Source organism: Chelonoidis abingdonii, chromosome 18 (assembly GCF_003597395.2).
Source record: "Chelonoidis abingdonii isolate Lonesome George chromosome 18, CheloAbing_2.0, whole genome shotgun sequence".
NCBI lineage: Eukaryota > Metazoa > Chordata > Testudines > Testudinidae > Chelonoidis > Chelonoidis abingdonii.
The window spans coordinates 7,620,114-7,637,996 of record NC_133786.1 but is presented as its reverse complement, the minus strand read 5'-3'; the positions used below and the strand labels follow the sequence as shown (position 1 = coordinate 7,637,996).

The 17,883-nt window shown below is 50.1% G+C and overlaps 1 protein-coding gene across 1 annotated transcript in view; it reads right to left on the bottom strand.

Annotated features, from left to right (window-relative positions):
* The window catches only part of ADAMTS15 (ADAM metallopeptidase with thrombospondin type 1 motif 15), a 29,545-nt gene extending 14,000 nt beyond the window's left edge, over positions 1 to 15,545 (bottom strand). Inside the window, exons 1-2 of the mRNA XM_032802401.1 lie at positions 13,946 to 15,545; positions 389 to 521 (exon numbers count right to left, since the gene is read on the bottom strand). Coding sequence (XP_032658292.1) covers positions 389 to 521; positions 13,946 to 14,911 — 1,099 coding nt within the window. The 5' untranslated portion in view covers positions 14,912 to 15,545. The remainder of the gene's footprint in view (positions 1 to 388; positions 522 to 13,945) is intronic.
* Positions 15,546 to 17,883: the final 2,338 nt, after the last annotated feature.

Below are 17,883 nucleotides of genomic sequence, written 5' to 3'. Positions count from 1 at the left end.
ATCAGACACTCGTGCAGGTCATGGAAGCACACCCCCGGTGATGCTAGCATTGTGCAGCAAGGGAAACAGAGAGTCAGCAAACTGTACCAGAAAATCCAGTCATGCTGTTATCAGCGGGGCAGCACATTCCAATGGGCTAGGAATCAGGACTCCTGAGTTCTATCCTGACTCTGCCACAGCCTTCCTGTGTGACCTGGGGCATGTCACTTCGTTCCCCTGCACTTCAAATTCCCACTGGGTGCCACACGCTTTGAGACCTGTGAAGTCGAGGCACAGGGGTGGGTCCAGAAAGCCCAATTCTGTTCCCCAAAAAGCCGTGCTGCAAACAAATGAGGGAGCAGCCCCGAAAGGGGATGGCCATGCATTGCCCCGAACCTCAGCCCCTTACCCAGCTCGTGAGCCGTGGTGAAGGCGGATGGCAGTCCGTCGTCCTCGATGACTGAGCAGCTGCGCTTGGGGTCACACATGGTGCCAACGTCAGCCATCCCCAGGGTGTCGCAGGTGGTGGCGCCACACAAATCCTGCAGGGAACGTGGGGAGAGGACACATTGGACCAGTTAGCGGCAGGCAAGGATTGCACTGATGCTACAGACCCTGAGACGCCAGCACCAGAGGAACCCCTCTGAGATACCAGAACGTGGCTTTTGTTATTGCACTAACTAACCCCTAGAAAACAAGAACGATAGGAGACAACAGGATAGGAACCGTACATCCCTGTTTACACTGAGTAGGAGCCAGGAAACCTTTGTGGCTCACTGACCTAAAATACACACAACCTTGGGCTGTCCACTGTGATGAAATGACATGTTTGGAATTAACCCTGGCACCAGCGATACCATATATATAACATCTTCCTGAGTCTTCAGTGACACTGATTCCTGACTTCTAAGGCCCCTGTCACAGGGAGGGAGCCAGCCTAAACCCCAGGGGAGGCAGCCTGATTTCTTTTCCTTTCAGAAGGACAAAGGGCCTGACCCAAAGCCCCCTAAAGTCAATGGGAGGACTCCTGGCTTTGGATCAGACCCAGAGGAGGAGACAGGTCAGTTTCTCACCTCTGCTTGGCTTTGAGAGGTTGATGGGTCAGATCCAAAGTCTGTTGACTTCATTGGAAAGGCTCCTATTGACTTCCATGGGTTTTGGCTCTGGCCCCATGCCAGCACTGCACTGGGAACAGGCAGGCAGTCTGAGTTAAACAAGAAGTGGCTCCACCTTCGCCCGCAATGCAAACGGAAATTGACCTTTTAAGGGCCAGAAGATTATTCCATTGCTTCCCTTCTCCTCTTTCAGTTTCATAGTGGTTCCAGCCTGTCTGAGTTCTGGATGGGTCCAGAAGCATTGGAGAACTATGAACTCGTAGGAGAGTATTTCCTGGGCATAGCAGAAATGGCACAAAGAAGCACCTGACTGCCAGATTCCCAGCCTGATTCTGCAAATCCCAGGGGCCTGCAGAGTTCGGAGGAGCCAGGCTGCAGAGGGATTACCTGAACCAAAGCTGTGAACTGCCTGAGGGTTGTCCAGCGCTAGTTTGTCTGAATGAAACCAAAGCAGGACTAGTCCCTGCCAGAGGATAGCCTGAGGTTGCCCTCTGTCATAGAGTGTCTGTCCACTCTCAGAATGGGCTTCTGCACAGTGGGGATATTTTTTAAGCACAGGCAAATAACATCAAAATATTCTGCACACATGCTTATTGTTATAGGCACAGTGCATACACATGCATATTCATTTTGATTATTATGTGATTACTATAGCTCCTAGAGGCCCCAGCTGAGATCAAGACCCCACAGTGCTGGACTATGTACAAACAAAGAGGCAGACATAGCTCCTAACTCAGAGTTTAGAGTCGAAATGCTCCACACTGCCAAAGGATGGGGAGCCTGGGACAGCTGGGGAAACTGACACAAACACCAAGGTTTTCAAAAATGACTGGTGATTTTGAGTGCCCAGCTCAAGACACCTTAAACAAGATCTGATTTTGCAGAAAGTGCTGAGCATCTGCTCTCTGAATATCAGGTCCCTTTAAGGCGTCTCAGACTGGGTCCACAAGAACTGAGAAAACCAAAGTCGTAAGTAAATCTTGACTGGGGAAATTTGCCCCAGGTGCTACAGGACGTTAGTCCTTCTGTCTCCCTGGCTAGCACCTTAATCACCAGACCAGCCTTCCTCCTGAAAATATGCAAACAGTGCACAAGTTTCCCCTAACATTTGCTTAAACTTCCCTACCCTAAACAATCTATTTGCAGCTCTCAGCCCTCATAGGACACTGCAGTTTATCTGTGCACCCCAGACACAGATAGCTCACACAAGCCAGTGAATGGCACGATTCATTCTCCGGAGGACGAGATGGCACTCTGTGAAGCTTGCAGGGAATGGGCTGCCTTTTTAACCAATGGATTGAGACCTGATAATGATAATCGTACTTTGCACCACTCATCCTAAGAACTCAGAGCACATTTCCAAGAGGCTAAGTATCATTCTTCCCATTTTACAGATGTGAGGACTGAGGCATAGAGTAGGGAAGTAACAGCAAACCAGTGGCAGTGCCAGAAATAGAAGACCTATACTCATGCTCTCGTCACCAGCTGGTGCTGTCTCTCTGTGCCACGCCAAAGGAGAACCTTTTAGAAGGAATGAGCATGGAAGTAGCAGAGGAAGTGAAACAGATGCGGGAGCTGTGCCGGAGATGAAGGATGCAGTTGTGAGACTGTAACTACTAGGAAGGGTGGTCCAGTGGTTAAAATGCTAATCTGGGGCTCAGAGTGATTCCTATTTCTGTCACGCCTCTGTGAGATGGGGGTTTTCTAAACACCTAAGGAAGATAGACTTAAGGAAGCAGGTAGCTGGGGAGATTATCCCCAGCCCCAAAGAGAGAAACAAGGGGGGTTCTCTGTCAAACCCAGAACAGCCTTTCATAGAGGAAGCTTCTCCCGCTCTGATGAGGTGCTGTCGTAAGGTTCTTTGCAGCTGGGGAAATCTGCAGCCTCCCAGTTAACACCAAAGAGAGGTAAGTTTTATCTCCCAGCTGGAAACCCTGAAGGCAACTAATTGCTCTCCTTGTAACCCATTCCCCTTCTTTCCCAGGCTGGGAGGTTTGATCTGATGCTACCTTTCCCCCTAGTTCCCTTGTGACCACACAGACAACGCTGAAGAAGACAATAGTGACAGCCACTGAAAGCAGAAGCCCCAAGCAGGGGTTATGCCACATCTGTGCCGTAAGAGATTCGCTCTGATGGAGTTGTTCAGAGCCAGGACTGACCGTGTCTAGCAGATGTTGCTTACAGAGACAGAGGCTGGTATATAGACTTCAGCTGGGCAGTGCCATTGCCAGATATAAATTGCTTCCTTATTTTGTGGTTCACAGGCGAAGAGAACCAGATTGGCTAACTACACCAGGGCTTGGAATTCCCTTAAACCAGAACACATGCAGTCATGTTAATAGTCTACTACATAACAGAGATAACAGAAAGAGACCTTGGGGATGCACAGCCATGGAGGGAAGGGAAATTTCCCCTCTGAAAGAACTACAATCCAAGCACAGCACTTGAAGTCAGGACTCCTGGGTTCTTCTCACACCTCTGCCACTGACTAATCCCTTAAACCAGAATCTTCACCCTGAGGTGCCTAAGTCAGACCCAGGATTGATTATCTCATAGCACCCCAAAGTGTGCTCGACATTTCACAGGAGACATGGTAAGCACACGCCCTGCCCCAAGGAGCATCCAATCTAAATTTCAGAGGAGGGGTGGGTGTGGAAAGAGCCAGGTTACAAGAGATGTAACCCCTCTGTCAGAAGTGCTGAGCACTCACAACTCCTGTTGAGGTCAATGGGAACTGCCAGGGCTCAGCGCCTCTGGTAAAGCCAGACCAATTATCTGGATGTCAAAATATGGATTTTGGTATGCCAGTTTGAAGGTTTGGGTCTTTAACCTCTCAGTGCCTCAATTTCCCCATCTGTAAAAAGCAGGTGGTGTCCCTTACACACCTGGTATGGAGCGAGTGATAAGAATGCGTTCATTAGGGTCAGCGCCTGCACCATTAAAATCTGTGGGAGTTTTGCTATTGTCTGCAAAGAGGGCAGGATTGGGGCCAAAATTCCTGTACAGTGCTTGGACCATCACAGTCCTTGAGCGAAAGATCTAGGGTCAATTCTTGGTTCTGACACAGACTCTCTGGGTAACCTCGGGCAAGTCACTTAGCGCCTTTCTAGCTCAGTTTCTCATCCCTTAAATAGGGATAACCACACTTCCTTTCTCCCAGCCTGTGTCTGTTCTGTCTATTTCCATGGTGAGCTCTTTGAAGGAAGGCCAGGGGATTGTACCTCACTTTATGTCCAAAAAGGGCCCAGCAGAACAGGGCCTCGATCTCTGTTGAGGCCAATACATGCTACTGTAGTACAAATCATACAGTCAGATAAGTCACTGTTCAAATACACAATATTATTGCTGCATAAGCACAAAGTGTCCTTCCTCCTTTTCTTCACACTTTCCTCTTTCTCCAGAGCTCAAGGGAGAGAGGGAGTTAAGGAGACCTACAGAGGGCGACCCATCCCCAGTGCCGGCCTCACTCCTGGACTCTCAGATTGGATTCCACTTGACAGCTCCACGAAGTTATTCCCTTCTAAGCGGCCCTGGACTCGCCCCTGGCTGTGCAGCCTTTTCCTTTGAAGTGCCGCCAGAGGGGAGAGTCTGGGAAGATAAGTAACTGCCTGGAATTTACACACTGACATTTCATTTGCTTGTGAAGAGCTGAGCATCATTTTTGACCCCTTTATCATCTTCTGAGATCAAGGTGGGAGACGCAGGAATCCAGGAGAGGATATGCTCGCAGGACAGGCTGTGGGAAGGGGCAGGGAATCTCTCCCACCTTAAATATCGATGGGATCAAACTACAACAGTTGGGCCTTTGGGGTGCTACCACACAATAAATAAAAGTGATTCGTGCTGTGTTCCTGTCCAGGCCAATAGCAAAAAAAAAATAATAATAAGTTCATGGAGAACAGGTCCATCAATGGCTATTCGCCAAGATGGTCAGGGACACAGCCCGGTGCTGACTCTCTAGATACTGGGACTGAACAACCATGTTCTGTTCAGTCCCTCTGGGGCCCCTGGCATTGGCCACTGTCAGAAGACAGGATACTGGGCTAGCTGGACCATTGGTCTGACCCAGCATGGCCGTTCTTATGCTGTGTAATTGTACAAGAGAGGCTGAGGTGGTCTCCAAACTGAAGTTCCTAAAGAATCCAAACCGTTGGGGGCTTATTCAAGGTTCACCCATTGATAAATACCAACGTCAACAACTTCAGAGGGTTCTGGCCCTGCCCCGTTGGCTTTAGTAGCAAGCACATGGCTGAGAATTCATGAAATAATTTGAAAACATCAGGGTAATAACCTGTCGGGAAAGAGCTGGCCTTTGCATAGCAAAGAAGCAAGCCTCTCACGACTGAAGAACTGGATGGACAAACCTGCACTTGTCTGCATGTGAAATGAACGTGATGGGCTCACCCTGGTCCCTTGTGAGAACATATTGCCATCACAAAGCCATCATGCACTTTGACACAACTGATGACAAGGAGAGGACCACAACTCAGATATCAGAGATAAGCTGGCAGAGCTGCACTGGGAGCCCATGGAAGGACTAGGAGGGCTTACTGCAGATTAGGGTTGAGGGGCATTGGCAGAGCTGAGGGAGAGTCCCAGAAAGGAGGTGCACCCTTAAAGTGCATGGACAGAGCTGGGGGAGTGGAAGCCTGATCTGGTTTATTTGATCTTTGAAGCTTAAAACCACAATTGGGCAGGGAGCAAACTGGCGGCTTATCTCCAATGCCTGGCCCAGGCAGGACACACTTTCTTCCCTTGACTGCTGAGGGCTGTAGTCATATGTCTTGAGGGAAATCTCTTTCTCTGACAGGCAGGTTACAAGAGGGCACTCAGCAAATCCATCACCGAGATAGCCCTGATGGCTGCTGAGGAATTCAGGAGAGCTGGCCTAACTGCTCTGTCTCTGTTGTTCTCTAAGGGGCAGCCCTAGGTTGTGGGGGCCTATGTGCAGAGAGACACGAGGGAAATACCTGGTTTCCTCCCCACCTGTTGCAGTGGCCTGTAGTGCTGTGGTGAGTCAGTTGTTGGTGACGGGGCCTTGTTGGATTCCATAGGCCTACAGCCAACAGTCTCTCCATCATGTGTGGGCTGCACCACCATTGCACGAACTCCTGACCACTGACTTCAGAGGGAGTCGTGCCCATGCCTTTGCCAGGATGGCCAGGCCCCTGTATCCTGCCCACCAGGAATGGATATTGATCTCAACTCGTCAGACTGACTGGCTCTACGCTGCCCTTGCGGCTGTCCCTGGCTCCGGAAGATCAGCAGCATGACTTGCCTACGTGCCAGGTGGGTGTCATGGCAATGCGTAGGAACACCTGGGCACTTCCCATCATTCGGTGCTTTGGACATTCACAGCTGATGATCTCAAAGCACTTTAACAAACCACCAGGGAAATAATCTTCATACCCCCTGGTATTATGAGCCTCACTTTACACTGGAGCCCAGATAGGGTAAGTGACCTCCTTTAGTCAGTGACACAGCTAGAAATAGAAGACAGGAGTCCTAGCCTGCCCCCTGCAAGTCCTAGCCTGCCCCCCGCCTTGAGAGGTGAGTGGTTCATCTCAAGCAGAGGGGGAGCCCTGGTCTGGTCTACTAACTGCTAGACAGCACTATTGCTGACCTGGCTTTCCCACGAGGGACAGAGGGTGCTTAGCTTAGTCTAATGTAATCTGATTTAGATGAAGTAGGATTGTGTGTTGCCAAGCAAGTCAGATCTCTGTGATCTCGCTCCTATTTTATGCCCTTTAACTTTCCATCTCACTCTCTTTCTGTTTTTGCATTTTTTTTAAATCTTGTCCAAGGGAAACAGTGAGTAGCATGAAGACCACGGAGTCTGACTGCTTTCACTCATGCTGGTACAAACCAGGAGTAACCCCACTGAAATCAACAGAGCCACACCTGTCTAGAACTGAAGTAAGTGAGATCAGAACCAGACCCTCTGAAATCCAAAGTGTCAGGGCCTGGATTCTGTTGGGGGAGGGAGGGATAGCCCCATTGCCATTCCCGGGGAGCATTGAGGGCTGCGGGTCTGAGTGCTCACAGACTGAAGGAGGTGTGAGTCTATGCATTATTGCGTTGCTTCTCAACGTCACCCCTGGAAGGATGGTCCAGTGGTTAGGATGCTAGCCGGACATCTGGGTTCAAGTCCCTGCTCTGCCTCTGACATCTTGTGAGTCAGTTAACTGTTCTGTAACTCAGTTTCTCCATCTGTAAAAATGAGAATAAAAGCACTTCCCTACCACATAGGAATGCTCTAAGGATAAATTCGTTAGAGGTTTTGAGGCTTTCCGGTACCATGCTAGCAGGGGCCAGATAAATGCCTTAGATAAATATAGGGGAAATATGCATGTTGGTGGAGGCTGCAGCAGCAGCATCCAATGGATGAGGCACTGGACGGGGAGTCAGAGACACAGACGTGCCATGGGACCCTTTTCAGTTCATTTCCCCTCTCTGCAACTTAACTTCCACATCTGTACAGTGGGATACTGATACTGACCTTCCCTTTGTAAAGTGCCTGGAGCTGTACACCGAGAAACTTCTAGTCAGGGCAGAGTTGTAGCAGTATCAGTACAAGTAAAGGCTGATGCCTCAAACTAGCCAGGCAAAACCAAATGCTGGGCCCCTGCTCAGCCACTGCTGAGCTGAAGATGGTCTCATGTTTACAGAACAGCCATTTATTCCCGGTTCTAGGCTCATCTGCTCCCTCCTGGGACCAAGAAGCAAAGCAGCCCTGGGCTGTAGCTTAGGTAAGTCTGCTTGAGTATCTGCTACAGGCAGAACCACTGAGGGCAAATGGCCCTGGTTAAAAGGGGCAAGGGCATCGTGGGGACACACCGGGGAGAGGCCAGCCGGCGGAGTCTCCTTGCTCATTGCTCTTTTAAGAGTTCCTGTTTCCTTGTTGGCTGACAGTGCTCTTGGCTCCCTGCCGAACACCTACACTGACACACTGACCCACTTGTCTGCTGACTGCAGGGATAGATTAACAAGCAGCTCTTACCCAGCCCTCCTTTAACCTCTGGGCCTGGGTTCAAATCTGAACCTCAGCCTCCTGGTGCCATTCCCCTTTGAAATGCCAGCTGGCAGCGCCATACCCACCTGCCATGCCCCTCACTCCCACTGAGAATACCTCCTCCAGTTACACTGGAGGTCCAGTCAGCTCCCAGACCTGGCTCAGAAAGGTCAGTGAAGGGGCACAGAGTGAGGGGAGCTTCAAAGAAGAGTCAGCAGAGTAAGAGATTCCAAAACATGGGATTGGGGATGTGTCTGGGGGCTCCCAGAGTAACAATGGAATAGCATCTCCTCTGTACGGGGAGAGACTCTACAGAGAGCAGACGGGGACAAAGAACAGAGGAGAGAGGGAGAAAAGAGAGGATGCAATTAGGAGGAGACAGGGTTACAGGTCATGGGGAAGGGAAGGAAATGGGGGAGTGAATGAGAAGAACAAAAGAGAAAAGAGAGTGTGAGTTTGCAATGCAAAGAGCCTGACTCTCCATGGCCTCGTGTCAGCATTGACACTTGTGCAATGTGTGGGTGTGAAATTGCACCACTGGTGCAAGCGAGTGGAGGCTCCTGGCCTACAGCATTTTGTACCCGCCTTGCACAGGTGCAAGACAGGAGAGGACCAAGCCCAAAATGTGCAGCTGGGCAAAGCATATTCCTAAACACAGGAAGATTTTGCAGTAGCAGCACAAGGGCAGATTGTTAGTGGGACCACTGGGAAGAGGCAGGAACTATGTACCACGGGGATGGCAATTTATAGATGCCTAGATAGGCAGACTACATGTTGGAAAGAGGTAGCAAGAAGAATCCAAAGCAAGAGGCAAACAAACTATTCCTTCACTAAAACAGTCTCCTTTCCAACCTGAATCCTCAGAGATCTTAAGGCTAATGGATTCTTTAGGCTCATCTAATCTGATCTTCTGCATAGCACAGGCCAGAGTAAATTTCCCCAGTGATTCCAGCATCAAACAGTGTAACATGATTCCACCAAAACTTGAGAGGGGGCTGCAAGCATCCGAGCCTGGATTAGAGAAAGCTTTCCCATCCCACTGGAAGCCAGGAAAATGCTAACCGCATACGCAAGTGTCACCCATTTAAAATCCCCTCAGATCTGGCTATTATGGGAAAGAGTGGAAGGTGGAAACAGCCCAGTTACAGCTGCTGCATCCAATGGGATTTTCAGAATGTTCACAGATAAGTCATGCTCGTTATTTCACTTCGTCTTAGCTATGCTGAAAATGATCCTAGTACCGGTCAAGAATGGGATTTTACAGTATACTAAGGCCTTGCCTGTCATGCCAGCTCCCTGCCTGATCTAGACACAGCTCTCCTGGTCTGGCTCTGCCCTCTGGCCCATTATAAGGTGATAATACTTTGCTCCAACAGCCCACTCATCCCGAGGCCCCAAGCCTCACCATAACCCTGTATTTCCGGCCACTTCACAAATAGGGAAACCGATGCACAGAGAGATGAAGTAACTCGTCCAGGGTGACAGAGTCAGTGCAGAGCAAGGCAAGAGAATCTATCCTTCCCAGCTAGACCGTTCTCTGACCCTGCCAAGCTGCGCTCGTAGGAGATGAAACAGACACTGCCAGCATGCTGCCCACGCTCCTTTCTCAAACATCACGGAGGGTTGCCAGGGGGCCTACATGCTTCTTTTTGATTTGCCCACTGCCATGAGATGATGAACTGGGCAGAAGATGTGTTCCGCCATCTGAATCCAATAGCTCCTGAGCTAATGGAGTATAGAATAAGAATTTCCCCTCTCCTCCTCTTCCTAAGGTAAGTAGCTCTGTGCATGAGGGTGTTCACATTCTAAGAAGGGATATTTCTTCTCTGTCCCTTCCTAGACTTTCCTAGCCCGCCCTCTTTCATGCCCCTCCATTGTGTGGGTGTTGGAGAACAGCCTACACACACTGTCATTGCCGGAACTTGGCAGAGATGCCACCATCTCCACGTGGGACCCGAGCCGCTGCGCCAGCCAAGCATAGCGATTGTGGTCTCATCTCCCGTGGGGTCCATAATCCCATATGATATTCAGCTTTCTCCTTATCCCCACTAAAGCAACTCAGGATTATGCAACCACTTGCTGCTGTCCCCATTGGATTTCTCCTTCTAGGCTTGGCTGCCTCCTCAGTGATTCATAATCGGTGTCTTTCCGGACGCTTTGCAGGTTGGCTGCAGGGAACCTTGCGGCAATTGTGTCAAGCACTCAGAGGATGGAACTTCCTCCCTCCACAAACACACAACTGGGTCAGCCTGACTCAAAGCTGCTTGAGCTTGTCATTATCAGCTGCCTGTTTTCTAAGCTCCCCACCCTTGAGTCCACGGGTAACGGAATTCTATACCCTCTCCCACCTCTGGTGCACAGCAGTGAAGAGAACAGCTGTTTGGCAAAGCCAGCCCTTTAACGACAGTAGACATTTTAAGAACTTCCATGGTCATCGTTGGCAGATGTCAAGTCGGACAAAGCTGCAGAGCATCAGTTTCCAGATGGTTGTAAGTGCAGCCAAGTTACTGGACACCGCTTGCAGAACCATTCTCCATTTCGTAGTTGCAGTCACAAGGGGCGGCTGTGCATCTTAAAGCCGTATGCTCCAATGGCCCCTTATTCAAGTGCCAGCTAAAGTGGGAAGATCGAGATCTCTTGGTCACGCTTGGTTGGCAGACCTGAATTGGCCAGATGCACAGAATGAGTTCACCAAGGACATATCCGCAATCCAGAGCAACTGATATCATAGAAAACAAGGCTGTGTGGGAGTGTCTGATGCCAGATTGAGAAAGGACAACTCCATTTATCAGCGACTTGCTGACTACAACTGGAAACTGCCTATCAATTGGCCTTTAAACGAAATAAAAGTTAAGGGTTTATGTAACAGCTTTTGGCAGGGAGATAAACTCTTGGGTACCAGGAGACCACAGATGGATGAGTTCAGGGAAGGCAGATGTCTCCGTTGATCATGTGCCCTTGCATTGGGGTTTCAAGAATGGATGGTTTTGTCATGCGTAAAAAATGCAGCCAATGTGGCAGCACGTGCATGTTTAAGGCCAAACTCATCCCTGGTGTAACTCCAGTAAACTCAACATGTTTATGCCAGGGTGAATCTGGCCCATTAGGGGACAGTGTCAACATGTTGTCTGTTCTTGCAACAGTCGTAAACCAGACAGGGCCTGATGCAAAGCTCAGTCGAAGCGGTTGACTTGAGCAGGCTTTGGATCCGGCCATGTGCCTTTGTTCCCAATTAAAGAGATTCATGTCCGGCTAAAGGATGTGGTCTGAGGAGATGAATTTCTATTTCTGAAATTGTCACTGGTTGTGTTGCTCCCATTCCAGGCTAAATCAGAGGTTGCTAGTTGTTGTCACAGGTCAGTGGTGCTCATATCACATTGATCATTAAGTCCTGTGGTGATCAATAGGCTTTCCTTCCAGGAGTGCCTTACAGGACACAAGTTATGAAAATGCCCCCACAGCTTCCGCTCCGGAATCTAATCCCCCAGAATAAAGAGAGCAGGTTGGCAGGGAGGTAGAGAAAAGAGAATTGAAGAATCACTGTCACTATTCTATGAGCTTTTTCCCTATTGTCCAACCCACCATAGCTGATTGCCATGATATCATGTATTCGTAGACACTTCCTCTGTTTCTGACTAGCCTCTTTCTCCTGCCTGATACCTTCCATCGGTGATTTCCAAATTGAGCAAGTAACATCTCACCCCATTAATGTCTATAGCCACACGGTATCACGGTCACTGGCCTAAATCGGGGTCCCACTGAAGCCAGTGGCCAAGTTCCCATTGCTTTCCACAACAAGATGAGGATTCGGTCCACTGAGCCAGATTCTGTCCTGGTTTACACACTGCGTAGGAACTGCAGAGGGGTAGCTGAGAGTACAATCTAGCCTATGTTCGTCTGAAGGCCCAGGTAGGTAATTGGAGATGATTGGTTAAGTCTGTCAATAGCACTCCTCAATGTAGCAGAAAGGAAAAAGCTTCAATATACACATAAGCATCCGAGCAGCAATGTGATGTGATTCAGCAAACAGCAGCCATGGAAAAGGGAGTGCAAAGCCCAGAGTGCTTTAACCAGTTGAGGTGAAGTATTCTGAGTATTTTAAGGGGCAAATATCAAACCTGATGTGTGCAAACATTTCCCATGGGGAGAAGTGGGACTCCTCCCAGGGATCAAGGGCAGTCAGGAGCCCAGAGGCTGTGTGAGTGTGGCAGAGTTTCTCCAAGGAAGTTTCAGGCATGTCACCTGTTTGCATCCAGTCCGAGTGAGCGGTGACTGAAAGTCACTTATGCCCGTCTGCTGGCTGTTTAGGGGCCCATGCCAAGTGAGCTGCCGCTCTCAGTCTTGTTCCCACTGCACAGTTAACCATGCAGCAAAATAATCATCCCAAACAGCACTGACATGGGCACCACTGCTGGCGGCATCAGCTGAGTCCAAGGACTGAATGAAGCAAAGAGAAAGAGCTTGAAACACATCAAATCTAATGCTTCCATCTCTCAGCGGAGCCTTAGAGGGTCTCCCTCCAGACCACAGGAGCAGGGGCTGTGGGGAAGCCATCTCGACTGCTGCTTGTGCCGTACTTGTTCTGTGGACAGGGAGAGGACTCCAGCCTGCAGGGATCTGATGCCTTTCACCAACACTAAATTCACTCAGGACCAATGGAGGAGAGAGAGTTCCAGGTTCTCATAGGGCTCTTCAAGCGAATGAGTCAGAGGAAGTGTGAAGCTGGGAGAGGCTCTCTCTTTGGCAGGTGCAATGCACAGCACTGGCTCCAGGCCTGAGCTTTCCAGCTACTCCCAGCTGAGGAAGAAGGCTCGGAAACCAGGGCAGGATGCTTGCCCCGCTTCTGGGGCTGTCCTCAGATGGACTCGGGTAGGTTGCAAAGAGAAGCAAGTTCCTGTGCCCTGTTGGGAGCCTCAGTGTGACCCCACCTCTGCTGTTTTGTATTAGAGACTCAGGAGCTGCGATAGATACTAGTGCTGAGCGTGGGAGTTTCCTTCCTGTCCGATATAAAATACCTGCAAACTGGCTGGTGAAAATTGTACCATGGAGAAATTAGTGACCACGAACGGTTTCCTGGCTGCACACAGCCTGTGGCAGGGATTTTTCTGGGCTATTGTTCAGAAGGCATTCCATGCATGCCATGCAACCAGCAGAAGCCCTGGTTTGCCCTGTAGTTCTAATTCGACCCTCTGCCCTCACCATCATCTTTGCCCTCCCAGCCCGAGTTCGGGCCCTTGAAGAAATCTGTAACCGGCTCTGAGGGAGGAGGGTTGTTATTCAGCATTCCCCCTGCCTTTGGAACTGTGCCTCAAGCTAATGACCCAAATCCACAGGCACAGCTCTGCTGGAATAGCCTGAGCTGCTTTACATTTCATCATTAGAGCGCCTCCTACCGGCCACGAGGCACACCCGCAGATTCAAGGCTAAATCCACGCTAGTGGTTCCTATCACTCAGCGCTTTCTGGGAGGCTGGAGCTGGGGGGAGACCGGACCGTATTGGCCAGAGTAAGCAGAACAGAAATACTGTAAGTTAAGTGACATTGCAAAATGCAGCCTGAGCTTTTGCGCATGCCTCAACCCGGCCTGCCTTTGGTAGGACAATCTAGCGCTCACCTGCGAGGCTGCAGGGTTGACAGCGGAACGGGGCTTGCTTTGCGCAAGCCGCGCAGAGTGAATTGAGCGTTGGCAGGGGAGGGCCAGGGGCAGCTTTGCAGCAAGGATGCAGTGCTGCGCTTGGCCCAGGGCCTTGTCCCAGCCAGTGCCAGGGGAAGGAAAGCTTGGACCGCTGCCCCCCGCTCCTGCGACGCCTCCCCTCCCCGCGCGCGGCCCCCAGACCCACCTGCTTGGTGAAGAGGATGGCGGTGTCCCAGTACTCGGGGTGCTTGTCGCTCACTTTGTTCCACTTCTTCTGCCAGGCGCAGAAGTTCCGCAGGGTGAGCGCCGCGTTCCCGGTGACCTTGGGCCCCTTGTCATCCTGGCCGATGACAAGGAACTTGACCACCGCGATGTTGATGGGGTTGAGGATGCTAGGGTGTTTGTAGAGCCTGGCCGCCGTGGCCATGAGGGTGAGCAGATAGTGCTTCAAGTCATCCCCGTGGAACTTCACCATGGACTCGTCAGCCACCACCAGCGTCTCCACGTACCTGGGGATGGAGACGAAGCGCTTGGAGCGGCCGCTCTTCCTAGGCAGCCTGGTCTCGTTCAGCTGCTTCTTCCGCTGCTGGTGGGAGCCTTTGTATTTCTCCAGAGCTTGCAGGATGGCCGGATTCAGGCTGGAGCCCACGCCGCACCTGGAGGTGGGGTCTCCGGCTTGGATAGGCGCGCTCCTGCGCTGCAAGAGGTGCTCCCCCTGGCTGTTCCTCAGCGCCCCGTTCCCAGTGTCATTCCGGAGCGGGCTGATGAGATATTCAGCCCCTCGGTACCCGAAAGCCCCCCGGAGCCCCCCGCAGAGGCTGAGGGCTGCGAAGGATTCCCGGTCGGAGTTGACATCTCCGGAGTAGAAGCAGTGCCTGAGGTCGGGGCGCTCCCTAGCCGCGCTGGGGGATGCGCCCAGGTAGTGGATGGCGAAGGCGGGCGCAATGAACTGCGCGTCTGGAGTCAGGTTCAAGTAGAAATCCTCCTGGAAAGCGGTGATCTGGAAAATCACCCCCTGGGGGCTGGGTTCCTCCGGGCCCCTTTTGAAATACTGCCGGCCATTGAGGTCCGGGTCTAAGCGGAGCGGGGTCACGATCTCGCTCTCCAGGGGAGAGCAGAGCGAGGGCAGGACGGCCAGGCACAGCCCAAAGATGCCTGGAAGCAGCAGCATGATCCCAGGCGCTGCTGAATGAGATGGCGAGGGGCAGTTTCAGATCAGCAGCCGCAGCAGCCTGATCCAGGCATGCGAGAGGCAAAGAAACAATCAAAGCCTGCACCTAAGCCCGCTCGCACCGGTAATCCAGCTGTCAGGATCCCCAGCAGCGCGCTCTTGTCAGCACCAGCCTCTCCAACTCCAGCGCCCGTGGAGGGGCTACACAGCCCCTGCTCCCCGTACCTGTCTTTTCAAGTGCATCTGCTTTTCTGGGGGTTTATATACATTTCTGTCATGGGCAAAAGAGCGAGGATTTGTAACCAGAGTTCTTGGGGGGTGGGGGGGGAGGGAGGTGCTGAGGGCGCTTATTGGACCTGCCCTCAGCCACTTGTAGCTCTCCAAATACTATTATCCCTGCACAGGGCAGCAAGTTTTTAAAGAGCCAGAGCAGCTTGTGACCAAACTGCTGGAGTTGCTCCCCTTCTCCTCTCCTGCAGCTGCTTTGCACTTTGTTCCACTTTGGGGTTGTTTTGGCAGCTTTGATTTTATTTTATTTTATTTTTGTTGGGTGTGGGGTGTTTCTGATTAAAGTCCTGGCTTCCCTGGGTCTGTTGTTCTTCTTTATTATTGTGTTTGTTTGTGGCTGCTTTGAGACGAGATCTTAGTGTTCTGACCCTCCCAGAGTGTTGACAGCTCAAGAAGAAGTGCCAAGGGCATGTTATGTAAAAAGGGCTCGCTAGACAATGCACTAGAGGGTCCAAAAAAGGCTGCATTGTGTCTCCCTTCTCCTAATTAGTGCTGGCTTTATCTTGCCGAGAAGCTATTAGTCTTCACTGCTGACCACTGGTTGCAAAAAAAGGGTCTTTAAAACAAGGAACCTTTCTGCCATTGCCCTGGCAGTTTGGAGATTTGATTTAAAATTAGTGTTGCACCGAGTTCTGCCCCTCAGAGCCAGAGCCTGAGCTTGCCTCCCTGGCACTTGCTGATTAATGCCTTTGATCTTACTGAAATCAGCAGGCTAGCTTCCCTCACAAGGACGTGCCATATAATGGTGTCACCCCAAAAATGTCCCAAGGAAGGAATATTGGCTCCTAGAATCGCAGTTGGAATTTTTGCCACAAACTGTTTTTTTCACCCAAAAATACCAATTTCTCAAATCTGAGACTGCGGATGGGGAAAGGGAAAGAGCGTGAGACCATGAGAGCGGCCATACTGCATCAGACTAGTGGTCCATCTAGCCCTGTATCCTGTCTTCAGTTGTGGCCAGGTGCTTCGGAGGGAATGAACAGAACAGATAATCCTTTTGTTTGTTTTAACCCTGCTGCCTATTAGTTTCATTTGGTGACCCCATAACACAACAACTAGGAGTCACCAAATGAAATTAATAGGCAGCAAGTTTAAAATAAACAAAAGGAAGTGTTTCTTCTCACAACACACAGTCAACCTGTGGAATTCCTTGCCAGAGGATGTTGTGAAGGCCAAGTCTAGAACAGGGTTCAAAAAAGAACTAGATAAATTCATGGAGGACAGGTCCATCAATGGCTATTAGCCAGGATGGGCAGGGATGGTGTCCCTAGCCTCTGTTTGCCAGAAGCTGGGAATGGGCGACAGGGTATGGATCACTTGATGATTATCTGTTCTGTTCATTCCCTCTGGAGCACCTGGCATTGGCCACTGTCAGAAGACAGGATACTGGGCTAGATGGACCTTTGGTCTGACCCAGTATGGCCGTTCTTATGTTCTTATATTCTTAAGTGATCCATCCCGTGTCACTCAGTTTGGTTTGGAGAAAGTTTCTGACTTGAAAAAGCATTGAAAAAAATTAAGTTTTGAAATTGTAACAAGGTCCTAGTTTGACTTTTTCAAATGGAAAAACTTCAGGTTTTACGGTTCAAACCGACTTTTGTCTTTTTTGAAATTTCACTTGATTTCTACTAAAAATAAAGTTAAGAATGAACAAAGGGGCAAAATCAAAATGATACCTTTCAAAATGATCAAAGGAAAACATTTCAATTGGCCCAAACAAAAAATAGTATTAATAATTTGTTCATTCATGAAATTTTTCAAGATTTTGATTTTTGGCCCAATTCTGGACAAGGAAATTTTTTAAAAAAAAATTTGGAAAATTCTCACAGGAGGGGAAAACAATTTTCTGCCAGGCCCCCATCACAATTCCCTTCTGCTCCCCACCAGCCTCCTGCTGGCTAGCAATTTGCTACTGGCCTTCACCAATGGTTAGTTAATACATGCACTTTTAGCTGCACCAACCAATGAATGGAGGGGGTGGGGTTAAGTCTCCTCTCATGCTCCTCCCCACACACCTGCTTTGATGGAAAAAGGCTGGAATTTTCAGAAGCACTCTGCTCTCATTTAGTCACCAAAATAAGTAGCTGGATTTTCAAAGCAGTCTGGCACATTGGCTGCCTAGTGCTTGAAAATCTTCCCCCATCTGAGCGCTTAGCCCTGTTTACTCTCATACACTGACAGGCTCAAGGTCAGGGTTGCCCTGAGATATAAGGGGGGGGGGGCTCTTATTCCCTCCTCCTCTGCTGCATTGATGTGCTGTTCAAGTCACAATTTAGCCCAAGGAATCAAGGGAGCAGAATTTGGCCCATGGTAAAGTTGCCTGGGATTTTCAGAGCAGGGTTTAATGTTAGAGGAGATGTGTGGCTAAATCCCCTGCAGTGTCTTGCAAATCTCAGCCTGTGTGCCTTTGACAATAACTGCCCCAAACAAAACCTTTAGCACACATACTTTCTGAGCATGTCCCAATGCAAGGGAGACAATGCAATCCTTGGGCTATTTGTCTGGCTTTGTAATTCCAGTACCTCATTCCCCACTTCCCTCCAATTGTTAATTACCTGTTTATTACTTCTTGACTTGCATTAAACTGCAGTCTCTTTGGAACAAGACCTGTTTCTCTTACTCTCTGTGGAACAGCATCCAGCACAAGGGGGCCCTGATCCTGATTGGAGTCTTTGGGAGTGATA